This window comes from Emys orbicularis, chromosome 22 (assembly GCF_028017835.1).
Source record: "Emys orbicularis isolate rEmyOrb1 chromosome 22, rEmyOrb1.hap1, whole genome shotgun sequence".
In the NCBI taxonomy this organism is placed as follows: Eukaryota; Metazoa; Chordata; order Testudines; family Emydidae; genus Emys; species Emys orbicularis.
The window spans coordinates 6,113,345-6,139,878 of NC_088704.1; the positions used below are offsets into that span (position 1 = coordinate 6,113,345).

General features: G+C 56.4%; 1 protein-coding gene across 1 annotated transcript; it reads right to left on the bottom strand.

Moving 5' to 3' along the window:
* Positions 1-2,390: 2,390 nt before the first annotated feature.
* FAM131C (family with sequence similarity 131 member C) lies at positions 2,391-20,568 on the bottom strand. The gene is made up of 7 exons (XM_065421465.1): positions 20,544-20,568; positions 10,534-10,652; positions 9,102-9,137; positions 8,006-8,099; positions 3,919-4,101; positions 3,229-3,339; positions 2,391-2,740 (listed from the first exon to the last, which is right to left on the bottom strand). Exons 1-7 carry the CDS (start codon positions 20,566-20,568, stop codon positions 2,391-2,393), a joined length of 918 nt encoding a protein of 305 aa, XP_065277537.1.
* Positions 20,569-26,534: the final 5,966 nt, after the last annotated feature.

Sequence of the window (26,534 nt, forward strand, 5' to 3'; positions counted from 1 at the left end):
TGGGAGAGCAGCCCCTTCCCCCTCCTATGCGGCAGAGCGTGGGACGGGGGATCGCGCTGGGGCACTGAGATCTCAGCAGCAGGGGGGCGGTGCTGGCAGGGGTCTCCCCAATTATTTTTTTGTAAATGGAAATGGATTTGAAAGCTCCCCCGCCCTTCCCGCTCCTGCCGCAAGGAGCCACGGTTGTGAGAGCAGAGGCAACACCTGGACCTCTCTGGCCCGGGGAACCTGCCAGCTGCTGGCAGCCCTCGCCCATCCTGGAGACACAACAACACACAGCTACCCAGGGACAAACAACTTGGCCCACAGACTGTCAGCGCCGAGGGCAAGGCAAGGCTGCAATGTGAAATGTGCATGCGCCATCCTGAATTTAGTGCCTGCCGCCCTGTCGGGGCCGGGCGCAGCGGGACAAGAGTCTGCTACTTAGCAAGCCCTGGAAGAGACGCTCCTTGTGCTGAAGGGGCTTGTGCTTCGGGCAGTGAAAGGCCCTGGCTCCGGCCGTGTACGTCTGGGTTCATCACAGACCTGCCTGCGTTGAATTCTCCTGTAACGAGATGAGCTGCCTTTGCTATGCAATTGCTCCCTAACGGCAAGGGGGCAGGTTAAGCCAGGAACAAGCCCTGAGGAGCCAGACCACCCCTTGCCTGTCCCCAGAGGAAGGTCCTAGGTCAGCCCCAGGGCAGCCAGGCTGGTGTGCCTACACAGCGGGGGAGGGGGGGACCTCCTTTGAAATCCATTGTTCCCACTCCCCGTGCGCAGTAAATCAGAGATATGGGCTGGCAGGTGTGGAGCTATTGATCCTTTGTATTTCTCTGGGGACATGGAGCGCGGAGGGGAAAAGGCGTCACAGCCGTTGCATCCCCCGGGGGACCCACTCCCCTGGCCCCCGTTGACGCAGGAAGCGTTGCTAAGGTGCACACAGTCTCCACGCAACATTAGGAACCAGCTAGGTTACAAAGCACACAGCACCAGGCGTGGGGCCCGCTCTGCCAGCTGGACAGCGGCTGGCTGAAGGGAGGGGGTCTTAGGACCAGCTCTAAAGGGAGGCCGCGGTGCCCAGCAGTGACCGTCATTGCACGTACCAGCCGCCTTCGCACCCTGCACAGGAGATGCAGCCCCCACCCTGAGCGACGGGCAGGAACCTGCCAGAGGTGCCAGGCAGAGTGGTGCCAACATACAAAGTTTTCAATTAAAATATAACATTCACCTGTCCCCCCTTTCCCTTCCCCCCAGTTTGCTAGCTGAGATTTTTCTCATTCGTATCCTTCCCCCTCCCCCCGCAAAATGGTGGTATGTGCCTGAGGGGGAGGGGCAGCCGTAGGGCCCCCACAGAACCATCCAAATGTGTGAGGTCAGAGACCCAAAGCCAGCTGCACACAGCAATGGTGGGGGGTGGGGTTGGTTGGAGGAAGGGCCTGGCCTGTAGTCTAGGCTGACCCCGTTGTCACCAAGGTCCACGATCCGCGCTGTGTCCCGGCCCTACCCAAGGTGCCGCGCAGTGCGGGGGCATGGCTGTGGCTGAGGGGCGTGACTAGCATCCACACGGCAGCTGGGCCCTGGAAATTAGCTATGGTCCTGTAAAGAGGAAGGACCAAACTGACTGGGTTTGTAGCATTTCCGCCTTTAGGCTGGGATTTGCAAAGAGCTTATGGGAATTAGACACACACACACCCGTCCCCCTGCCTTGATGGAATGTGGGTACCTAACCCCCTTAGGCACCTTTGAAACTCCCAGCCTCAGAGACCAGGATGACTTCCTAATACAAGCCAGCTGCTCACTAGCCAAATGCCAAAGCCCCTGGCCCCGAGTGGCTTGAGAACGCATCTGTGCAGCGAGCTGGAATTGCAGGGGGGGCCCATGTTAAACCAGCCGGGAGCTGGTCCGAACTACGTGGAGACAAGGAGCCAAAGCGGCGGGTGGCGGCTTGCACACAGACCACGCGCTCGCGTGGCTAGCTGGGAGCGCCGCGGGTGGCCGGCTGCTGGCTGGAGCACAGACACTGATGCGGATGCTTCCCCTGCTCCCCGGCTGTCCCAGTCCTCGGGGAACCCACCGCGGGACGGAACGGGTCTTGGTCTCAGCGCAGCTCAGCAGCCTTGGCCGAAGGAAAATCAATCTCAGCCCCAGACTCGGTGCAACCGGCGCCAGTCCAGCGAATGCCGCCTCTAAAGGGCCTGGCAGCCCCGGCCCTCCAGGCAGCCCCAGCAGTCACCGGTAGGAGGGATGCTGTTGGTGTTGCCTTGCCTCACTGTGTCAAACCAATAGGCGGCTTCTAATCACTGCTCCCAGCAGCATCCAGGGAGCTGGAACTACCCAGCTCAGCAGGGCCCCTCGCTCCATCCTCAGGGCAGCCCCGTCCCCCCTTCCTGTCCCGGGGAGGGGCGGGGGACCTAGTTATAAAACACTTCGTCCTCCGAGAGGGAGCTGCTGTCCACGTAGTGCAGGGAGTTGCTGAGCCGCTTCTGGCCGACGCTGGTCGTGCCCTCCTGCTCTCTCCCCACGCAGGCCTGCTCCTTCTCCGAGCTGTCTGCCCGGGAGCTCCCGGTCCGGGGGGAGCCGCAGGGGAGAGCCCCGGGGAAGGGGTGGGTCGAGTTCCACCTGTCCACTCCGGAGTGCACCCAGGGTATTGGGGAGGTGTGGGTGGAGGGGGAGCAGGCGGGCAGGCTGCCTTCCAGGTTGGGGCTACTTATCACCTGGGGACTCAGCACCAGCTTCTCCTGCAGGTAGATGCTCTCCAGGTCTGAAAGCAAAGCCGGGGAGGGGAAGAGTGTGTTAGTGACTCAGCAGGGCAGGCTACTGGCAGCCGGCAGGGCCCGGAGAACGGGCAAGGACAACACTTTTGGGAGTGGCCACCAATCCTGGGTGCCCAGCTTGAGACACCTTGAGGCGCTGATCACCCGCGGCTCCAGCTGGAGTTGCTGGGTCCTCGGTCCATCCAGGGCCCCAGTCCTGCCCTCAGCTCCTGGGCTTGCGGAAGGGGATCCCCCAGGGATGCAGCATTGGCCTAGTGCAGGGGGGTGCCCCTGTGCTCCATGGCCCCCAGCTGCCCAAACACCCCCCCTTGGAACAAGATGACAGACATGGAGCCAGGGAACCACCCCTGACTGATACAGGACACCAGCCAGGATGGCCCCGAGGGACCCTCCTGAATCTGTTCCATGCAGGGAGGGCTGGGGAACATCAGGAGCCCTGCAGGGCTGCTCATGGCAGAGAGGAGGGGGAAGGTACCTTGAAGCTGTGCGATCTCCTGGGAGCTGCCCCCGTAATTCATTTCTTCATCGTCTAGCGAGGACCAGGCGCTCAGGGTGGCCTCGGTGATGGCGAATTGTTCAGCGACCCCTGGGCAGGACCGTGGGAAACCAAACACAGGTTACAAGGGGAGGGGATTGATACTGGGCCGTGTCTTGAACCTGGCTACGCCAAGGTAAATCTGGAGTGACATCACTGAAATCAGAGCGAAACTGGATGAACACCAGTGTTCCCAGGAGGAGAATCTGGCTCGTCCCCGGCAAACCAGCAGAATTCTATCGCCAGGACATAGGAAGTCCCAGAGGGGATCCAGGCACGCTCCATCCAGTCCAGTGCCCTGTCTCCAGCCGGGACCAGCACCCTGTTCGGGGGAAGGTGTGATGGGGGATCACGATATGGAAAACGCTGGATGGCAGTGAGGCTGAGGGAGTTCTAGCCGGGTCAGGCCCGGGAGTCCTCTGCATGGGTTACCGTTTGGCCGACAGCTAAGGGACATGCCAAATGCACGGGCACTGCTCCCCGCCATTCTCCCCAAGGGATGCCCCAGTGCCCAGCCACTTGCAGTGCTCCATCACGCCACTGCACAAGCGGAGTCGCTGCTGGTGCATTCCCTGCTCCCCCTTCCCCCAGCACAGATTATCCCCTGCAGCCTCCCCGCTGCCCACCCACCTGCTGCAAAGCGGGCCTCCCTCAGCTCGTCCGTGAGGTAGGAGTAGTGCTCTTCCTCCGTCAGCCACGGCTCGCAGCCCACCTGGGGGGCGCTCCAGCCTTTCCACTCGATGAGGTGGGCCACCCGGCCGCGAGCCATGGCGGTGGGCTTGGTGATGTGGTCCTTTATGGTCTGGACTAACCCTAAAGCAGAGACGGGAGGAGCTGGACTGAAGCGGGCGGGATTCAGAGCGGTGGGATCAGTGCACCAAGACTTGGTGCTGAAGGAATGTCCTCCATGACTGATCATGTCCATGCTGGGTGGGTGTCTGCACTGCGGTAGCCAGCCCCCAGCCAGCCAGCCCCACTCACCACAATCCTTTCCTAAGGGGCCACTACAGCAGCTGGCTTGGATTTCTCCTGGGGCTTCCCTAAGGAGCTGGTCAGGAATCTGGAGGGACATTTATCAGATGTTGCCTGGTTTGGGATTGAGGGGCACTGGCGGAGCTCTGGGTGGGACCCGAGGTGGAGGAGCGGGGGGAGGGGGGCTGGCAGAGCTGTGGGGGGGACCCGAGGTGGAGGAGTGGGGGCTGTGGGTCAGGATTGAGGGGCACTGGCGGAGCTGTGGGTGGGACCCGAGGTGGAGGAGCGGGGGCTGCGGGTCAGGATTGAGGGGCACTGGCAGAGCTCTGGGTGGGACCCGAGGTGGAGGAGCGGGGGCGGGGGAGGGGGCTGCGGGTCAGGATTGAGGGGCACTGGCAGGGCTACCTGCAGGATGCCCTGGACTGGAATAGCAGGGGACGGGGATAGTGCAGGTTGGAACTGAAGTGCACCATCGCCTCTGCCTGAACCAACCTCAGCCTGGGGCAGTCCCAGCCTGCCCCTCTCCCAGGTGCACCCTCCCTTGGCAAGGTGGGGTAATGTTTCCTCCCAGCAAGAGCGCCTCCTGCAGGCCTGCGGCAGCACTTCGCGCAGCGCTTTTTGCATGGCTGGAGCTTGGGGCTAGTTCCCTGAAGCAGCTGCAGTTTTGCATGTCTCGTTGAGCAGGGAGTTATGTGACACTTCCCAGGGCAAACAATGCAGCTCTCTGCGGGTGCACTGACGCGGGAGCTAACTGGATGCTTCCGCCACCCTCAATAGAGCACAGCAAATCCTGGCATTCAAGTGGCACTAGAGTCTGGCTATTAGACCCCTGCGGCTGGCCCCAGTGGGGCTTGGGTGGCAGGGCTATAAAACTGCCATGTAGACATTCCCAGGGCTGGAGCCTGAGCTCTGGGCCCCCATGAGGAGGGAGGCCAGCCACGGGTGTCTAGCGGCCATGTAGACGTACCCTTTCATTCCGTGCCAGAAGATGCTACCTTGCACTGCACAGAATTTCTCTTCTCAAGAGTGAAGTTAGCACTGGTGCAAGGAGCTGGATCGACAAACTACCATTGACCCCAGCTCAGCTCCAGCCCAAACAGCAGCAGCACCATGCACCTCCGCCCTGCCTCTGGGGCCAGCGGGATAGTCAGTCTCCAGGGCTCATTCATTCATGGATCAGCCTTTCTGCTGAGTGCCAGCTGGGATGATGGTCACCAGTTCACTAGGAACTGGACTGAGCCCCCTCAAACGCATCATTACCTATGGGCCAGTCTTCAGATAGTCACGGCTCTTAATGACCTGGGCTGGATCCCGATTTCCTGGTGCTAACATTTTGGACAGCTCACCCAGGGGTGATTCCAAAGCCAAGTGAAGCCCCCAAGGGAATGTCTACATTGCAATTAGATGCTTGGGGCTGGTCTGTGCCGGCTGACTCGGTCTCACAGGGCTCGGACTATTTAACTGGTTTTCCAGGCCTTTCGGACTCTACCGGGAGCTCTTGCAGCAGGGGAAACAGGACGAGCTGCCCCTCATATGCAGTCATGGCTGAGAAAGCAGCCAATTTTATAAATCCGAGGAAGGGGCGTGTGGCTAAAGCATTGGCCACGCCTCTGAATGGCCCTAGCCCCACCCAGAATTGGGGAGCGGATAATAAAAGCCGCCAGCTGCTATCTCTCTAGTGGGACGTGGTTGTTTAGGACACCTGCTGGCCCAGCCCTAAGTGGATAGAGGAAGAGGCGAAGCATCTCTCCCGTGCTATCCAGCTCCCCTTGACCATTATCTCCTGGTGCCTTGCTAAAAATCACCATTTCTGTTATTTTACCATTTTTATCATAAACTTCACTGTGGTTTTTCCCCCTTGCTAAGCCAATAGGAAGCTCCCCACGGTCTCATGGGATTTCCAGGGGCTCTGGGTCCTGAAGACCTGACCCCTGGTCACAGTGCTGCCCCCTGCATCGCCACAGCTGTGAGCCGTGTTCCCCCAAATCTGTCTGCCCGGGTCACCTCCTGAGCAGGTTCTGTCTGTTGTGCTAGGTGATGACAGCAGAAGACAGCCGTGGTGGGAGGCCATGGCAGGAGGGGCGTCTCCCAGGGAGCCAGGGCCAGTCCCATGGAGGGCTCTGGAGACCTTGAACCAGACTCTGTGTTCAGGAGGGAGACGGGCTGCTGTATTTTGTATCATCTGGGGCTTTGTCGGGGCGTGTGGCTCCATTCCTAGATACTATGAATTGCAGAGCTCAGGCCTAGAGGTCGGGAATGTAGGGGTCCCTGGGGCCAAGTGTGTGTCTGGTGGGATGGGGCATCATCTCCTGGCCATCTGCAGATGGGGGAGGGGTTCTGGCAGCATCCAGGGGGAGCTGTGCTATCACCTGAGGCCAGGTGTCCCCAGCAGTGGGGGATGACAGAGAAGACGCTAGATCCCCCTTCCCACCAGCATCCCCTCAGTCACTTGGGCCAGCGTCACCCACCGCTCGCCATCCAGGTGCTGCCTTGGGCACGGTGAGAGCTGGGTGTTGTGTCCGGGCTGCCTTACCAGCTCCCCGAATGACTCCATGTAGCCGTTGAGTAGGATGGGGAGGCGGGTTGGGACTGAGGGGCACCAGCAGCGCTGGGTGGGAGCCTGGACTGGGCTGGGAGGGCTTTGGAGGCAAACAAACGGATACCCGTGATGCTCCGAGGGCATGCCGTGCTCCAAGCAGAATCGTCCTGCCTCCGGCACTGGGGCCCTTTCTCCGCTGCGGCTCTGGGAAGGCAGCCTTGGGCATTATTCCAGCGCCACCGGCCTCGTGGAGAAAAGGGAATCAGGCCAGCAGGGCCAGCCGGCTGGCAGTTTCCATGGAAACAAACACCTTATTAATCTCCACCGCACACAATTAATTACGCCGGAGCTGGTGGGGAGGGGGAGGGGGAGGACGGGACAGACGGGGCTGCTGCTGGAAGCAGATAAACTCCCTTCCCTCCTCTTCCCTCTCCAGGGCCAAGGCAATTAGAGCCGCTCAGCCTGGCCTGTGGGGTCCCGCTGGTCTCTGGCCTGGGGGGGGAGGCTGCTTGTTGTTATGGGCAGCGCTAGCTTCTTGCAAGAGCCACAGGCGGCTCTGAGCTGTGAAAGGCGCGATGCCATTGACCAGAGGATTTGGATGGCTCTACCCCTAGGCTGAGCAGTGGCCCTACCCCTACCAGAACCAAGGACCCTTTAGTCTCGTCAGCCTTTGAGGTCAGGACGTAGGGACTCCCCAGGCGGTGACGAGGCGGGGCGGGCTGTGTTAGCCAGTCTGGGAGTCAGAGAGGCTCGCAGGGGCTGGGTGTATCCAGCAGCCTCGCTAAAGAATCCCCTTTCTGTTCCCTGGAGCCAAGGCATGGCTCTTGTCCACCCCGAGGCCCAATCCGGTGGGAGGATGGGCACCCCTGGACATCCCCTCAGTGGGGGTGGGATCAGGCCCCTTCTGGGATCGGGCCCTGGCTCTAGCAGACCAGCTTGGCTAATGCCTGCTCCACTTGAATGAAGAATGAGGAGACCCATTCAGGCGAACCTGTCAGAAAGCTCCTCTAAGACCGGGATTCACCCCGCCAACGACACGGGGGGCAGAGAAGCCCCTGCTGGGAGCTCAGCTGGAAATCTGGCCTGGCTGCCCCGTCCTGCATCTTTGCACCAGTGCTCCTCTGGGAGGCTGTGCTCGGCCGTCATGCCAACCCGGGGCTCAGGGGTGACGGAGCCTGGCGGGAGGGAGGGATGGTCTTTACCTACCCACTAGAGAGGAGGTCGCCAGGGCCGTGACGTTGTAACCACTGGAGCCGAATTTGGAATCGGAGAGGATCCCACTGGATGTCTTGAAACATTTCTGCAGAGGGAGGAGAGACGCAAAGGCTGGCAAGACCGGCTGGGTCAGCAGGGAGAGAGCCGAGTACCCTCAGCCAGCCCCACGTCTAAGAGAGGGGACCCATGCAGGCCAGGGGTGGGGGCCTCCAGGGTGGGGGAGCCCCAGAGGACCCAGCAGCCCATGGGCACTCAGGACTCATGATACGAGATGCAACGGATGGGTGGCATTCTGCTGCGGACTCGTGAGGGGGGCTTGTGGGACCATGTCTAGTGTGCTCTGCTGCTGCAAAGGTGGTTGCAGAAGTTCCCATGCTGGTAACTCCAGGGGCAACTGTAGTTAAGTGGCCATCATGGGGTTAACTGGGTTGCACAGAGTATTATGGGATGGAACCACGCTCCACGCCTCCCTTACTTTCCGATTTAGTCTGGCGTAGCTCCCCCCTGCCCCTCCCCCCCATGCTCTGGTGTGATGCAGTTAAATAAAGCAGCAAGTTCCCAGCCTGCAGGCCGGTGAGTAGACTGATCTTTGTTGCCGAGCCAATCCTACAAAACTCACAGAGATGTGCGTGGGGGAGGGGGGACATGCTCAGTGTCTACCAGGTACCTCCCACCTGTGCCCAGTCTGCAGGGCTGGTTCTACACCCGCTGGCACAGAGTCCTGCGATGGCTAGGGTCTGCAGGACCTCACTGTCCCACGAAAGCCCAGTGGTCCCATTCAGGGTGAGGACCCTGTGCCGGCCTTGTGGCCCACCAGAGCCTCCCCATCCCCGCCGGAGCTGAGCAAAGGCCAGCTGATGTGATCACCTTGAACCTACCTCCTCCACTTGCCACAGTTTTCCAGGGACTTCCAACCTGGCCAACCTCCCCCAAAAAGCACAGCTTCTTGCATAGCAACCACCACATGCATCCACTAGGGGGCACCACTTCAGCCACACCCTGCCTTGCATTCTCCCAGGAGCTCAGCATAGGGTTCGCAGACTGTAGAAGTGCAATGTACCCCCAGGGCCACCCAACCCACACTGACCTGCAGAGGGTCCCAGCAGAAATCCATCTGGTTTTCCTAAAACACAGGGGAGTAAACGAATTAAAACCGGTGCCAAAGCTGCAGATTTGTCACGGGGTGGAGGGGAAACCAAGATTCCCGTAGCCCAAGGCAGCTCTCTGAGGTGGAGCCTGTCTTCTCTGTACAGCGCCTAGCACAGTGGCTCCTTCTTCTGTCTTCCTTCGTCCTGGCTTGTTTTATTCATTCATTCCCCTCCTTTCCCCATTCCCTTCTTCTCCACTCCAGCAAGTCACTGCTTTTCTCTTGTTTTCCCCCTTAACCTTGACTGGGGTTTGCAGGTGGATAATTCTTTATTCAGACAGCTTGTCTGAAAGACACAAAGCTACACAATTCTCTAAGTGGGGGGACAGCAGTGCGGCCTAGTGAGCAGGGAAGTGACTCGCCCACGGTCACGCAGCAGGTTAGTGGTAGAGTGAGGAATAGAACCCAGGTGTCCTGATTCCTAGGCAGGGGCCCTAGCTGCTAGACAACACTACCTCTCTAACTCCCTTTCACGGTTGTTTATAGAATGGTGTTGGATGGACAGGCCTGAACCCAGCGCTGGGCTGGCCAGGTAGCAGCAGCTTCCCCCGCCATACACACAGGGTAAGGTAGTGCTGTTGGTGCTGACCTGGGGGAGGGCTCCATGGCTTAGCTGGTCAGCTCCTTAGGACAGGGCCTGTCATTCTGTCCTGGGTTTGTACAGCGCCTTGCACAATGGGGTCCTGGGCCATGACTGGGAATCCTAGATGTTATAATAATAATAACATGGCCCATTCAGTGCTTGGCCTCACTGGAGAGGCTGCCAATAAGCACAGGCAATACGGATCCCTGGCCACTTGGCCTTTGTCTGAGCCACCAAGCTGCTGTTACGCGGCCCACTGAACAGCCTATAATAGCTTTCATTCCCTCATGAACGGGTGAGCGGCTCCCCCGCCTGTTTCCCATCCTTGAGTCATCTGCACTCCTTGCCAGGGGAACTCTCAAGGTGACCTTTCGGGCGGCAAGGAAATGTTTAAACCCCCTGCGCCCTGGGTGACCAGACAGCAAGTGTGAAAAATCGGGACGGGGGTGGGAGGCCTATATAAGAAAAAGCCCCAAATATCAGCACAGTCCCTATAAAATCAGGACATCTGGTCACCCTACCAGACTTTACAAGCCTCAAGGTGTGTTTGCCAAACAGCAACTAGAAGTCAGTTATAACAGCCACCCTCACAGGTCATCAGCAGGGTTTGAACCCAGGTCCTTCAGCAGCACGGTACAGCTCTTTGGAGCTAACTCCATTAGGCGGTGGCAGCAGCCACTGCCTGTTCTGCTCAGTGAGGCCAAGCTGCTGGAAGGGGCCACAACATATAGATTGCATATTCCTGTAGCACTTGTAATGATTGTCCTGGGGGCCTGACTCTTTGGTTACCTTGCTGTTATTCTTCTCCAGGGCAGCTGCAGGCACTTGCTGACTGTCATGGTGGGTGGAAGGAGGGCACTGTGGGTGGCTGGCGATGGAATATTCCTTTTGAGCACTTGTGAAGAATTCTGCAACCGAAGGAGAAAAGAGATGGGTGAGAGAGAGAGACGGGCTGGGCCTGGTAACCCTACTTTGCTATCTATTTACAGGGCAGTTATAAAAGAGAGGCTTGGAAAATTGGGGAGGGGGGAGATGGAAAATTTCAACTTTTTGGCCCAAAATTGAACCCCAAAACTTTCGGTTTGGAAATGGTGCTGCGGTGCCTCATGGGAGTTGTAGTTCAGCTGCCTCATGTCCCCATTCTCCTCTATAGGACAAGCTCTTCAGCCAGACTACATCTCCCATGATGCACCGTGGTCTTGCCTGCTGTGCTACCACAGCGCATCATAGGAGTCCATGGCTCTGGTGCCTCATGGGATATGTAGTTTGATGGGGAACTTGGCCCACAGAGGTGAATGAGAGCGTGAAATAGCCAAACTACAACTCCCATAGGGCACTAGGGCAGCATTTCCAAATAGAAATATTTTGATTTTCAGGTGTTCAGCTTTTTGACGAAATGTCACCATTTTTCAAGGAAAGCAGACACTTTTTGTGAAAAATTTTGTTTAGTCGAAGACCTAATTTTCCATCAAAAACAGCTTACATGGAAAATTTCCCACTAGGTGTGACAGAGTGCTAGGAGCCGAGCACAGACCCAGCGTTCTGCTCGCTGAGGCATTAGCTAGTCCCCGCTGGGCTGGATTTAACTGGGGGGATGGGTGCTCAATGGTTTGATTAGGTATGAGGTTGATGAGCTAAAGCGCGCAATCAACCTGCCAGCTGCCAACAGGTCAAGGCGAGGAAGGAAGTGCAAGGGGCAGAGACTGTGGGATCCTGAGATCTCTGGAGAGAGGGCAAAGGAGGCTGCTTACTTCCCATGGCATGTTGCTGGACTGGTGGAGGAGATCCAACAAATAACACACAGGTGTGCTTATAAACTTGGAAGCATCCAGTCTCTTTGGGTGGTCCCGAGGGTGGAGAAAGGAGCCTGTTACACAGGCCTAAGTTATGGATCAAAATATGCCATTGTGGGCATTCAGAGGCTCTCTCAGTGGCTTCTATGCCACTTAATACTGTATCTATCTATTCCCTCTGCTCCTCTCTGGCCCCTTCCACCTGACAGCCACACAATGCTCCACAAACATTAATGGTTCGGCCTCACACTCCCCTTGTCAGTATTTGGGGAAACTGAGGCACAGCCTGCCAGGAGTGTTCCTTGGCAGGAATGGCCACCTCCCTCCCTTCTGCAGCAGTGCTCTTTAGTAATCCCTCAAGAGCTGACCAGGCGGTTTGAACTTTGGCTTGTTTTATGTTTGTACAGCGCCTAGCAGCACGGGGCTGGACCCCTAGGCGCTGCCTCAGTGCTGAAAATCAATAATGATTAGAATTGATAGGCTTATTTTATTTAATTAGGCTTGAAAACCATTAATACATTTACTGAACTGGGCAGCATCGTTCGTGGTGATTGCATGTCTGATGGAAAGTCCGGAAGAGGTCAAGCAAGTGCCGGATGTGAAAAACTCAGCACAGGAGGAAGTTCAATGCAATTAGCAAAAACGCCAAACACAAGATCCTTAGAACCAACGTCCTACGTGTCCTATATGGAGCAAAGGCCTGGAAAAATAGTAAGTCCCTCTAGTACAAACTGAACAGCTTTCAGTGCAGGTGACAGAATCAGCAACGAAGAGATCCTAGACCAGGCACAACTACCGACATCAACGCTAATGCTGCAGAAGAAAGGATGGATGTATTTGGAACACAGCACGATAATGGCTGAAGGAGAGTTACTGCATCTGAATATAAAAATGGTGGGAAATGAGTGCAGGATGGGGGTAATTGGGCTGTTTGCCTGATGCACCTAGTAGTGTGGGCAGACTGGTAATGATGAGAAAACACCTGCCCTTAAAGCGCTGGGAGCTAGGACACCAATTGACATACCTGGTCCATACAACAGATACATCAGATACAACTCCGACCCGTGTAGCCACACGCCAGGGCAATCAAATAGAGGAGAATTACCTGAGCCCACTTAGACAGGCCCTAGCCATCGCTAATTCCATCCCCAAAGGCAAGAAAGCCCATGCACCCTACAGTATTCCCCGCACATCAATGCATTTGGAGTAGTTTGGACCAGGGGCGGCTCTATGTATTTTGCCGCCCCAAGCATGGCAGTCAGGCGGCTTTCGGTGGCACGCCTGCGGGAGGTCTGCTGCTCATGCGGATTCGGTGGCATGCCTGCGGGAGGTCCGCCAGTCCCGCGCCTTCGGTGTCCCCGCCGCCGAATTGCCGCCGAAACCGCAGGACTGGTGGGCCACCCCCCGCGGCTTGCCGCTCCAGGCACGCGCTTGGTGCGCTGGTGCCTGGAGCCGCCCCTGGTTTGGACCAAGAGAAGAACAAATTTTAAAGTCGAGGGCCCTTCGTGGGAAATGCCAGGCACAGCTCTCGCTGTAACGCGGTGTTTGTGGCCCACAGAATAAATTGCGCGGCCAGGCAAGCAGCAGGAAAAACTCAGGAAGACAGGCAGGGAGGTGAAGTGTAACAGAGACGGGCAAAGGCCGTTGTGAGAGCCCCTGTGCTGGGGCTGTCTCTTCTAGGTGACCTGCGTTAGGAAATATAATTGGGCCCTGGGCCCTTTCATGCTGGGATGGACACATAAGGCCTGAAGGCAACTTTGGATTTTTCTCTTTGGTGCTTACTTTGCATTCAAAATTCAGGTCTTGTCTACTCTGGGTTTCCAGGGCGACACTAGGGCTGGTTGGAGACCTGGTCAGATCCTAGCCTCAGGAGTGTCATGCGAGTAAAAGCTGATTAACTGAGGGGGGGGGGGGGAAGGAGAGGTGATTTTGTTCAGACTCTTTAAACCTCTTGGGTTTGCTTTGTGTTAAACAGGCATTTGAGTCAAACACATGGCAAACGCTCGGGAACAAAAGCCCCTTTGCTAAAGCTCTGACACCTTCTCTGTTGCAATTTAAGCCTGAAGAGCGCTGACACCCTCCATCTCTAGGATCTCCAAGGAGTCCTCCAGCAGGACCAGAGACGAGCAGATATTTCAAAGGGACAGAGTTAGGAAACGAACCTTTTCCAGCCTTCTTTATCCAGCCTCAGGAAGCGAAAAGGCCACAACCACTTCCCCTTCTCTCTTCACAAGGCCCCTTGGAGCAGTCTGGGTTCAGCATTAGCATGGAGCAAGGACTTGTGATGCCTTGTCCTTCCCCCGCAATCCTCATCGACGTCTGAGTGCACAACCAGTTTTGCCTCTGTCCCCACCAGCTGTGCCCTCCCGGGAGTTTGCTAGGGAGAGGATCGGCTAAGGATGTTCCTGTACTCCTCGCCCAGTGTGGCAAGTTCAGAGAGCGTTGGGGGGCTGCAGCTATCCAGCAGGGGAAACTAGCAGAGCTGCTGATGGAGCTGGCTGACCGTGCTGAGCCTGGAAAAGGGAGCCCATGGCCTGGTTCTCTTCCACCCTCATCCATTCCACCTGCTCGGGGAAGGTGTCACCTACTCCCTTACCTGCGCTCCAGCCTAGCCTGCTCAGATGGGGCACCTTCTCCACATCTGCCTCCGTTCTGATCTCTGTCTCACCACCGCCGTGCCTGGTGCTCTGCAGGCCAATGCAAGATGACAAGCTCCCTGCTTTGATGAACTTCAGAACTGTGGGGCCTCGCAAACTCCTATGCCCCCGTCGCAGGACTTCCTACTGGGAACAGCCCCGTTGGCTCCATTGGGATGAGCTCACAGTAGTAAACACGACACCGCCGGAGTAAGCATCTGCATGCTCAGCCCCTTAGGGTACAGAGGTGCGAAGCAGTGCAGGCAGGTGCAGCATTGCCAACTCTCGTGATTTTGTCACAAGTCTCAGGATAATTATTGTTTCCCGTAAAGCCCCAGCTCCTGGAGTCAGGTGGATCTGTGATGATTTCAGCCTTCGTTCTTAAAGAAGTTTCTAGCCCTCATGGCTGCGGAAAAAGCTTCAAAATGTGACCCCCTAAAGGCTCAAAAAGCAGAAGGCAAATAAAAAGAGCCCCAAATCTATTATTTGTATATAATCTCATGATTTTAAAGCCAATCTCATGATTTCTGGTGAGCCTGACTCCTGATTTTTCAACCTTTGGAGTTGGCCCTGCTGTAGGCGTAGGCATACTTGCCCTAGCTTTGTGATCTAGCCAGCATGGGCCTGAAATGTGAGGACGTATCCAGGGTACCAACAGGCTGGTACAACCCGTGCCAAAGCCCCTCCTGCTACATCTTCATGGCTATTTTCAGCCGTGCTAGGCAGATCAAAGCTAGCGCGGGTACATCTACCTACACTGCATTCACACCTCGGATTATGGGGGCGACATGCCCTAAATTTGACAACACTGTCCGTGTGCATGACACACACCAGGGCCAGTGAAGGCCTTGGCTTGTCTAGACATGGGTCTGGAAGGCGTTAGCTCACGCGGGGTAGGCTTTAACTCAGCCCGTTTAACACATGTTGAAGGCACATTGCCTTGTCTACATTAGGCTGTTAAGACATTAGCTAACACCTTCCAGACCCTAGTCTAGACAGGGCCTCGGTCTGTATGGGAACCTGTGTGTCCCTTCCACATAGGGAGGGCTTAGAACAACTCTCCGCGCTGGGATCTGGCCGGGGCACGGGGGTCCAGGCTACGACGCGTGAAGCCACCTAGAGTCACCAAGACACTGTTCAGAGCAAACCCTGCCCTGCAGCCCTCTGTGTTTTCCATCTGATTTCAACATCTGCCTCATAGGGTGACCAGATGTCCCATTTTTAAAGGGACAGTCCCGTTTTTGGGACTTTTTCTTATATAGGCACCTATTACCCCCCCACCCCCGTCCCGTTTTTTCACAGTTGCTGTCTGGTAACCCTACCTCATACCCTTAAAAATCTCATCCCCTTTGAGAACCCGGCAGGCGGCCGCGTTGCCTTTCACAGCTGATTTTATGTATTTTATCCCCAGTTCCTGAAAAGCCATTGGCACTTCCTCCTGGAAACCATGTTCTCACGCCCCGCTGCACCCTCGGCGCCTGCTTTCAACTCAGGGCCCTCTCCTGCCCCGCTGAAACCCTGCAAGCTTCCTCAGCGGGAAGCCCTTGTCCTCCCTCAGACAATGCAGCCCGTTCACAGCTTTGGCTCTGATGCCCCCGGCTGCCTGACCGTGGGGAGGAATATCCTGGAGGCAGGAAATTAGCTTTCAAGTGTGATTCTGCTCAGAGATGTGCCTTGATATAAAGGGTTTTGTGAGGCGCCATGTTTATTTGTCCTCAAAGGTACTTTGGCAAATCCTCTATTGATTTCAGGCACCTCAATACCTTTGAGGATCTAGGCCTCCAGTGACTCCAGATCAAATGTGTCCCCTTTCTGAGTAAAGAGATGAGGTCTTTCTAGCTCCCGGCCCTGCAAACTCCTCCGGGCTCTGAGGGTCGCGCTGGGGGTTCTCATCCTTCTCCCCAACCATCGCCAGTTGCAAAGGATTAGCTGGCAAATTCTACACCCGGGCAGCCCCCTCGTCTTCAATGGGGCGGATGGGAATAGAGGGGCCAGCTCTGGCGATGATGCGGGAGGCAGAATTGAATCCAGCTCACCCCGTGCTGGCTCATGCAGGGCGAACGGGAGCCAAACGTGGTTGTGTCCCTGAAGCGAACAGGGTGGGATTCTCGATCGCCCTACGCCTTGTGCAGCTGTTGGCGCTGGAGCAAAGCGGTTGTGAATGGCTCCCGCATGCAAATGGTCAAAACGAAAACCACCTTGGGCCTGAAAGCAGTTCAGTCCTCTGGAAACTGGCGAAGTCTGAACAGATCAGGACTCTTTGAACCACCTCAAACAGGGTCCACGTGATGGCTCGCTAAGCAGCTTAGTTGAATTGGTTTTTTTATTAGTGTTTATTATTTGTATTTTCACAGCAGGTGGAAACTCCAGCTATGGAACGGGGCCCCATGGGGCTAGGCGCTCTACAAACACAGAAAATCTCCCCCATGGAGATGGGCTCTGAGCAGGGTATCCGGGGATAAAGTCACCCACTCTGGAAAACACATTCGAGAAGAAGGGGAGAATTTCTCAACAGTTTGGCCTGGTAGCACGAACTCAGGACTGGGCTTTTGGAGACCTGGGTCCTGGTACAAGTTCTGCTGCTGGGTGACCTTGGGCAAGTCCCAGCCCTGCTCCGTGCCTCAGTTTCCCCATCTGTAAAATGGGATAATGAGACTGCCCTCCTGTGCACAGTGCCTGGAGCTCTAGTGGTGAAAAGTGCTAGCTGAGAAGGAGGTGTTATGAATCTTATTTACATTTTATGCCAAATCTCTTTTCCAGCTTCAGGCCCCCCGCATAGCCTGGGTCCAGGTGGCGCAGCTGAGAACACCATGCTGTGTGTAGCACCGGTCCCTTTTCACGGCTCCTTTGCAGGCAGCACCTTGCAGCAGGTGATACCGAGCCCGCTAGAGCTCTCCCTTTCCACATCCTTCTCCCCAGCAACTAATCTCCCCCGGGCTCCCAGCGGGCAGAGCCCTAGTGCATGGCACATGGCGGCATGCTCCACCTAAGAGGCTCTGCAGACAGTAATATTATTAAGTGTAACCGACGGTCTGGGTGGTGAGTCATAGGCACAAGTACAACATGCCACTCCGGCCCAGCCTCACAAGGCCACATCTAGGGAAGGATGCCACAGGCTGACACTAAGGCCCTTGGAGAATAAAATTCCTCTTCTCTACAGATATATATAGTGAGTGTATAGGGGGTGTATCTGCAGAGTGCCATGGGGTCTGGCGCAAACCTAGGACATTTCAAAGGCTTTGCTTCTCCATAAGCAGTCTCTCCTCTGCCGGTTCCGGCAGCACTTAAGGCTTTTAAGTGTGTGTGTACAAGGTCTTTGTGCGCGCGCGCACACACACACACACACACACACCCCTATATAAAGTGTGCCTGGATCTGGTTAAAAGAGAAACCGGCGCTTTCCAAATGGAGTGGAAGCATTTAAATATCCAGCTCCCCCCGGAGTTGAACCGCACCAGATCTAATCCGTCTGCTCTGATGTGGGTGGGTGTGAAATTAGAAGTGTCTGTAACAGCCACCCACTAAGAGGAACTGCAAAATGTTGGTGTTTTGGGATAATGTAAAAGCACAATTGGGTGGGCTTTTTTTTCTTCTTCGGGCCAGTGTTGATTTGGGTGGATTTGTATTTTCTGAAATCCGGTAGTAACTGAAAAAGTGGATTATTTTTACGAGGCTGGTTTTTGTCTTCAACTCCTGTGAGTCTGTCCTGAGATTGGAGCTCTGAGGGGTGTCCCACCCCAGGCAGCTTGACAGAGCACAAGAGATGTAGATCTCAAAGGAGATGGGTAGCATTACCCCCATTTTACAGGCAGGGAAACTGAGGTACAATAAGTGGTAATGACTTGCCACAGGTCACCCAGTGGAGCCAGGACTAGAACCAATGTATTCTGATGTGTGAGCGCACACTCTGTCCACTAGGCCACACTGCCCCCCTTAAACTTACACCACTGAAGTGCCACACAGATATTTACAGATTTCCCCTCACGTTGCTCCTGGGAGGCTCAGTGCGAGGGTGGCCCCCTTTGTCCTTGTCACCCGGGTCCATCTGGAGCTTATCAAGAACCCTGGTGTGATCGCACCTCGCCAGCAGCCAACAGCAAGGTGTCCCCTCACTGCTCTGAAAGCAAAGGAAGGACCGAGACACACAGCCATGGAAAAGCCCTGCCGTGCAGACTGTTTGTACCTGCACCGTTTGGCTGTGAAGATCCCGAGCGATTCAAACATACGTGACTCAAGGGAAATGGACGATGGCTCCCGGGGAGGCATAGCTGGCTTCTGTGTCACTCTCCAGGCTAGGCTGATATCGAGGTGCAGCCTTCGCGGTGTAAGGTGACGTGTGTCATGACAAGGGCCTGTCTAGGCCTAGCTGTGCGCACGGGGCCATGTTTTCAAAAGAACTCCTTGTGCTTGGAGAATCTGGCCGATGGCACTCTCTGTCCCTGGTCTGTTTGGGCTCCTGGACTTTGTAATGGGCCTTTCATCTCTAGTTTGTATTCAGATCAAGTCAGTCATGATTTAAAAGCTGGTGCTATCTCAGGGCTGGCGTGGCATGAGTTTTCCCATGAGACTGATTTCCACATCCTAAATATCACCTGCACACCCAGCAGTCTCCAGGAGAGAAGCCAAAACCCTGAGTGGCCCCTGCCCTCACCAGCAGTTGCCTCTGGGTTGGCAAGGGAGTGTTGGCAGAGGATGCAGGGCGTTGTGGTGCAGGTGTTGGAGCTAAGCAGAATTCCCTACTGGTACAGGCCTGTCACCTGTCCTGGCTGCTCTTCCCCCCACACCACTTCCTCTAAGCCCTTCACATCCAAGGGCCCAAGACCTCCCCATCAACCTCCCCGTGATTGTCCATCAGTCCAGAAGCAGGGAGCTGGACAGGGGCGTCTCTGCCAGTGGGAGCATTTTCCCAGTCCCTCGTCCATCCAGGCAGGGTTCCTATGCGCAGCGTCCACTGTCTCCTTGGCCTCCTTCTCGGCATGGTGGGTGCTGGTGTCCTCAGCTCTGTGTCCCCTTCTGGACCCCTTGCTTTGCCCCTGTGACCTGTTTCCCCATCCTGGTTTGTTCATTTGTTGTCCCCAGTATTCAGTATATTTCTGGGCCCTGGGGCCCCTCCCTCACCCGAGGGCCTTCCGTTGCTTTGATGGGCTCTGCCCACCAGTCCCAATCACCAAATAGGCTCCAACCTTTCACCAACACCCAACTCACTTTAAAAAGCAGCCCAGTAGTACATGAGGAAAACATGCTGACACCAGCTTTCCTTGTGCGTTATGGAGTCTTCACCACTGGCTCTTACTGGCCCAGGGAGGCTAGTCCCAGTGTGCAGCCTTCTCCGTGGCGATGCGCACTGCACCCCAGAGGTGGCTGCATTTTGGCGTGGGATGAAACGATCATTACAAATTGCTTTGCAATGCAGCTTTTAGGATGAAAGCCTCTGTTATAAGGGAATATTTCCTTGGAAAATATGACTCTCTGGGCTGAGTTCAATACAAGTTGCCCATGGAAGCTGAGGACTGGCCAGGGTTTTTGGGACTAGACCAAAAGCCTCGCTTCCCCAAGCTTCCCACCTAGCGCCAAATGCCTCCCCTTATTGCCTGCTCCTCCTGGAGTGACTGTCCCAGAGATGTGGCAAGTTGTCACTGCCCCAGGGTTGGAAGACAGGTAGGTACCTGGCTGTCTGCATGCAGCAAGCCAGGACCTGCCGTGGCAGAGTCTGTCTCATCCTGGCTGTGCAGGGCAGATGCTGCTCTGGGACCAGGGCTGACGCGAAGGGGCTTGACCAAGATGCAGGAGGCTGGGGTTCGGGAGGGAGAGATTGGGAGTATTATGACGCTTAGACCAGGGCTCCCTCCAGACAGTGGCTGGAAACAGCTGTTTCAGACAAAGGTGCAAGAAACCCCCTAGTGGACACAGATGGAATAACCTGCCTTTAGGGGCGGTTTCTGCCTGACCCGCCTCAGTTAGTGTCCTGTTTATGACCTGGAGCATGGGGACTTTTACCCAGCACATGAGTGAAGTTCCAGCCAGTGTCCCAGGGGAGCCTTGTAGTAAAGGCAAAAGCTAAATGCCCCACCCCCAGATCTGCCCCTGCCCCCCCAGCCAACAGCCCTCAGGCTAGCAGGGAATAAAGCCATTCCCTGACTCCTTGTCCTGAGTCTCTGTTATATTCAGTAACTCCCCCACACACACACACACACATGCGCGGGCGTCCGAGGGGCTGGCTGGCAAGGCGGGGAATGGGCAGACACCCCCATGGGGGGGCAGACACAATCCTTGGCCTGGAGAGCAGCTGCCTTTGGATGGCAGGTGCGAGTCGTCTTCTCTCTCCCCTCCCCCCAGCCCCAGCCCTCCCTCCGCGCTGGATGGCACTCACCTTGGGACACGCAGGACCCCATCATGGGGGGCTTCTTTTCATCCGCCTCGTGGACAGCTGGGAGCTCATCTCTTCTCTCCCCGGCTCGTCTGTTCCCAAGCCAGCTCCGCCGCCTGCCCGAGGTGCGGACAGAAGACCCAGCTCCCCCTCCCAAGCCCCCCCCCCCCGTTTTATTTTTTTCTTCCTCGGCGCTCGGTTACTCCTCCTCCCTCGCTCCCCCCTTCCCCAAGTTTGCAGGCGACCGTGGCAATGTCTCCGGCGAGCCGCAGGGGAAGAGGAGGCAGGTGGCGGGCGCGGCGCGCGGAGGAGAGACAGACGGACGTGCACACACCGAAGGGAAGAAAAAAGGCAGCTCTCTGCCAGTCAGGGCTCCTTGGGGGATTAGCCGGGCTTTAGCCACCTCCCCTCTCGCCTGGCTGCTCTCCCCGCCAGCGCTTGCCGGAGTCGGGAAGCCGGGGGGGGGGGGGGGGAGTGGGGCTTTGTCCTTCCCTGCCCGTGGAGAAGAGCCCACTTGTTGTGCTCCCTGACAGCACGGCGGGCCCGTTTCTCCCCGCCCTGACCCCAGGCGCTGCCTCGACCCCTGAGTCCAAGGAGGGTCAGGCCCAGAGGCTCTGCCCGGGAAAAGGGACACCCTCCCCGAGCCGGCGGTGATGCTGAGGGGGGTTACAAACAGGCTCCTGACAATGTAACACCAGCCCCCCCCCCCCCCCCCCCGAGCTGTGACTGAACCACTTTGCAGGGGCCCCAACCTAACACTTGTCTCCGCCGGCTGCTGAGATCAGCATGCGGGGTGGGAGGCTTGAGTGACCTGGGGGCAGGGGCTTCTCAGCGAGGGGGGGCTTGATGCTGGAGTTTGCTTCCCATTCCCCCCACCTGCCCAGGGAGCTGAGATCAGGGCAAAGAGGGCCGCTCACCCCTCAGCTCTGGCATGCACTTGGGGGCAGGGATTGTGGCGGTGATGGTGGGGCGGCTTTGCTGAATGTGATGGCTCCTAGGGAAGGCAGAGGGGGTTGTTTGCTTGTACCAAGGTCTCTCTGTCAAGACAGGACTAAGCAACCAGTGGCCCCCCCCCCCCTGCCCAGTTTGGATTATGGGCAGCCCCCTGGAAGCAGCCAGCACTGGAGATTTTCAGGCATAGTCTGTGTTTATGATATTTCCGGGCTAAGTCACCTGGCCCAAGAGGTTGGGAGAAATTCCCTTTACAGTACCGCGAGTCTTGTGATATGTGGTGTTTTTCTGAAAGCCCCAGCTCCCGGAGCCAGAGTAATCTCAGCTTTCCTTTGTTCCTAGTAAGCTTCCAGCCTGCCTGGTTGCAGAGGAAAACATGGAAATGTGACCCCAATGTCCCCTAAAAGCTCCGGAAGTAGAAGGCAAAGATAAAGAACGCCACATTTATTTTTAAAAAATCATGATTTTTAAGCCAATCTTGAGGTTTTGGGGGGACCTGGACTCACGAGGCTGGTGGTACCACTTTGGGGGCTGAAGAATCGCAAAGCACCAGCTTGTCTTCTCCTTACAAAATACTTAGATCCTCAGCTGGTGAAAATCCCCCTTGACTTCAGCGGAGCTGTGCCAGTTTAGAGCAGCTGGGGATCTGGCCCACTGACTTAAATGGAGCGACACGGATTTGAGTCAGATGAGGATCTGCCTTTTAATTTTTGTAGACTAGAAACTCCAGCAAGTGCAATCTCAAGGTGGGTCAAAGCGGGTTAGACGCTCCCACTCTGCACTAGCAGCTGCCCTGCCCAGCTTTGTCTCCAGGCTAGTCGATGACATGCAGGCACTGAGTAGAACATCAGTTGCAACAATGTGTGTTCATTTTACTGCTGCCAGGCCAATAGGAACGTGGCAGACAGCCGGTGTTCTGACTGAGAATAGAATTTGCTCTTTCCCTCTCAAAGCGTTTTAGAAACATACTGAGTTAAACCCCATCATGACCGGGGGAAGTAGATGAGGTCCATGGTTGAATGGAAGGAGTGACGCTTTCTACCCAAGTGCAGCTGGAAAACAAATTCTTGGGCCCAGGTCCTCAAAGGTGCATGATTTCAATGGGAGTTAGGGACCTAGATATCTTTGAGGATCTGGGCTTTTAAGACGGCTGCTGCTTTGGGCATCTGGGAGCAGCCAGGGTCCGTCGGGGCATCCAGGTTACAAAGCCCAGTGACAAGCAGCAGATAAACGTCCGCTTTGGGACGTGGGTTTTTTACCCACGAAAGCTTATGCCCATATAAATGTGTTAGTCTTTAAGCTGCCTTGTTGCCCTGATCTCTGCCATCTCTCCTGAACCCTTCCCCGCCTCAGCCTGCTGGCTCTGCCTTGCCGGTGTCTCGGGGCGGGATGCCCCCTCCAGATGTGACTCTGCCCTCCCAGAAGCAGAGGGAGGGAATGGCCCTGCGGGCCTGGTGATGGGGCGTGCACTCCGCACTGGCAGAGAAAGAGTTAACTGGAGCGGGAGGGCAATTAGTGCACCTGCCCGCACCTGGAGGGTGGGCCAGGCCCAGCTGAGGGGAGCTGGTGGCTAATAAAGGAAGGATTCCAGGGGACTTGGGGGAGGTAGGAGGTGAGTTGGTCTGAGGATCCTCTGCTGATGGAAGTGCTGGTGAATGGCAGGCAGAGATGTGGACACGCTGACAGTCTGGGGAGAGGCAGACAGGAGTTGGCCCTCCAGGGAGAAAGCCCTGACAGGCGGCGTGTGGTCCAAGAGCAGGAAGGGGCTCTGCAGAGCCTGGGAAGGAGTGAAGGGTCTGTGGAGGAGGGGGCCCGGGCAGGAGCTGCCTAGAGACAGGGTGAGGTTGGAAGTGGTCCAGGGGGCAGCCAGGAGCCTGAGGGAGCAGACTGCAGTGGCTTGCTCCAGGGTCCCTGGCCTAGAACTGGCCCCGGAGGAAGGTTGTGTGACCCACGCCCCCATATTGAAGGGGTGTAAGGAACTGAGCCCAGAACTGGGCCGAAGATCTGGCATGAGGTTATTGAATTGCTGGGTGGTGGAACCTGTCTCCCCCTGGAACGTGGGGTCCGGAGGGCTGACTAGGAGGATCAGTGCAGGGCTGGAGCAGCCGACGTGCAGGGACGTCAGCAGAGGTCATCCTGGAATGCCATGCCCAGCCGTGACGGGGTGTGTTGCTGGCTGGTGAGTCACTGCTCTGCATGCCCCATGTGCCCATTCGTGGGGCCCCTTCCCTCCAGATGACCCTCTGGCTGCACTGTGGTAAACAACCATGCGATGTAAAACCACTATCCTACTAATACACTAACAAAACTCTGCCGAGGCCCAAATGTCGGACGGCACACGTGACCAGGACCCAAGAAAGTTATTTAAGCCGGAAAACTAGATTGGGGATGGATCCCTTTCTTCAGTGCAGCTAGTTCTGCCCAGCCCTCCTTGAGAGCTCAGCCCTAGGAGGGTGGGGGATTAACTTTGCTAGTTGACTTTAGCAGCAGCTCATTGTGGCAGGAGAGATGGGCTTGTGGCTAAGGCAGAGAAACCATCTCAAGGGAAACCTCCCCAAGACTTCAGTGTGGGTCGGTGAGAGGGAGTTAACTGAGGCGCTGCAAAGGGGTTAGACTTCAAACTCTTGTAAGGATTTTGTTGGACTATTGGAATGCTGTCGTACTAGGTATTCCTGGAGAGGAGACGGGGCTAAAACGCTGGGAAAGAGACCCCGTAGAATGCAGCTGGATTTAAGATTTGTAATTGGCCTGATTTAAAACACAGCTCCTTCGATGGCTTCTTCTAAGCAACTGATTTAAACATTTGCTTCAATGTCATAGGATGCCATTAAGACTGCCTACCTTGCCACTTCTAATCTGGCTGGTTAGTTATTAATATTAATCACCAGCAGGTCCGCCGGCCCTGAAACCAAATTTGTTTGCCCATCAGTGAACATTCTTAGTTGGCTGACGATACACAAAAGAATGGATTCGCAATAACAGACTTGGGCGTTCTCTTACCAAGAGAGACGCGCCCCCAGAGGCCGTTACCTGCGCACTGTAATCACTGTTAAGCTCTCCAGAGAGACCGCTGAGATTGTAACGGAAGTTGCCAGTTCAGTGCCTGTATTCTGCCGGCTTGTGTTTGATTGGCTCCCCCGCTTTCTTTAATACTAAAATAGCCCCAGTTAATAAATGTGACATTTGTTTGGTCATGGTGGCCCTCGGGTATGTGAAGTAACTCCTGTGACTGAAGAGTGAAAGCCTCACCCCCAGTTGGCAGCGAGGGAGAGCCGGTTAAAGCCAGCCTACCAGAACCATTTCTTGTTTCGCTAAATATTTTTAGTAACTTTTAAAATAAAATTACTTGGTGTCTGTAGCGGGGCGGCTGCCCCACTCTGGGAGAGCAGGGGTTAAAAGCAGCCCTTGGAGAGGGCTGTGGCGGGGACCCAGTTAGAAAAGGGATTAAGAGCAGCTGAGGGAGGCTGGCTGGGTAGCTGGCCCCAGGTGTGGCCAGCTCAATCAGGGCTCCGCTGGCCCTGATAAAAGGGCTATGAGCCAGGACACCGAGTTTCACTCCAGCCCTGGAGTGAGAAGGACCTAGCTGCCTGGGCGCACAGGGGATCTGAAACAGAGCAGTGCTGGGGAGCTCTGGCCTGGCGAGTCCCCAGGCTGAGGCCTTGCTGAAGGCCAAAGGAGGTACTGGGGCTGCAGGGAGACAGCGGGGCCAAGAAAGGCAGCAGATCCAACCCCCTTGCCAGTGATGAGTGGCCATTACAGACTGCAGTCTGCCCCAGTGCAGGGGGGCTAGATGACGACTGGCAGTAGCCACTAAGGTGAGGTGGGCTTAGAGGGTTGGGGGTTCCCCTGGGAGGGGAGACCCAGAGTGTGGGGGTACTGCTGTGGGCAGAACCCCAGGGTAAAGGGCTGGGGTCTGGGAGGGACACAGGGCCTGAGGCAGGAGAGACACTGGCCAGCAGGGGGTGCTCCAAGTGCTGGAATTGAGCTACTTTCTGGACGACCAGCAGGAGGCGCCGCGGCGGTGAGTCTGTGACCTGTTATGTGTCCAGCAACTTAAAACTGCTGCTTTCAGCCCCACGCTAGCAAGGTGTGCTTGAGATTCCCGGAGCTAATCTGCCAGGCTGGATTTGAATCCAGCATGGCTTAGAGGCAGTATGGCCTAGTGAATAGAGCACATGTTGGCAGGAGGAGACATGGAGTTTATTCCTTGCTCTGCTCTAGGACCTCCTCAGGCAAGTTACTTCTCCAGTCTGCGCACGTTTCCCTTCCGCAGCCTGTCTTCTCCAGGGGACAGTGACTTTCTCTCACTGTTTGTGTAACGCTGACCACAGCGGGGCCCTGATCTCAGGTGGGACGTTTATGAATGCTAATGTATTGCATGCTCGTCATGGTCCATTGGCGCTCCTGAGGCTGTGAATCCTGTCTTTGGATTGTACCTAGGGGGAGGTAAAGTCTCTCTCTCTCTCTCTCCTCACCAGTAGAACAATAGTTTGCTCTGTCTCTTCTGCTGTGTCAGTCTTCAACTAGTGAGAGACGATTCAGCTGTCGCTTTCCCTGAGGCCCTGGCGAGGGGGGCAGACCCGGCGGTGTGGCTAGAGGTGGTGGTGAGCAGACCCTGAGCTAATCTGCCAGACTGGCACTGAGACTGGATTTGCTCTGGCAAGCAGCTTGGAAGAAACGCATTGGCAGGAGGACCTGGCAGGGACGAGGGGGTTTCCCATGATGCTATAGCTTCCCGTCACCGGCAGCTTCCTCTCTCCCAGAATCACTGGGCTTAGACTTGGTGTCTGGGGCCTGGCTTTGGCAGGTAGGGTGAGGGAGGGGCCATCTCCTGGGTCATGTCAAGCCAGGTTGGACGCTGCCCCAGAAACCAGAGGCAGCCCTAGGCCCGGGGCGCGTGCGCATCCCGTCGCGAAGCCCTCTGCATGGCCTGGCAATGGAAGTGGAGCCTGTGGCTGCTAGGCCGCAGGTTCAGATCCAGCCCCGGTCGTGACCGGAAGCTGTTGGGGTCTAGTGGCTACCGGACAGAACCCTATCCCCACT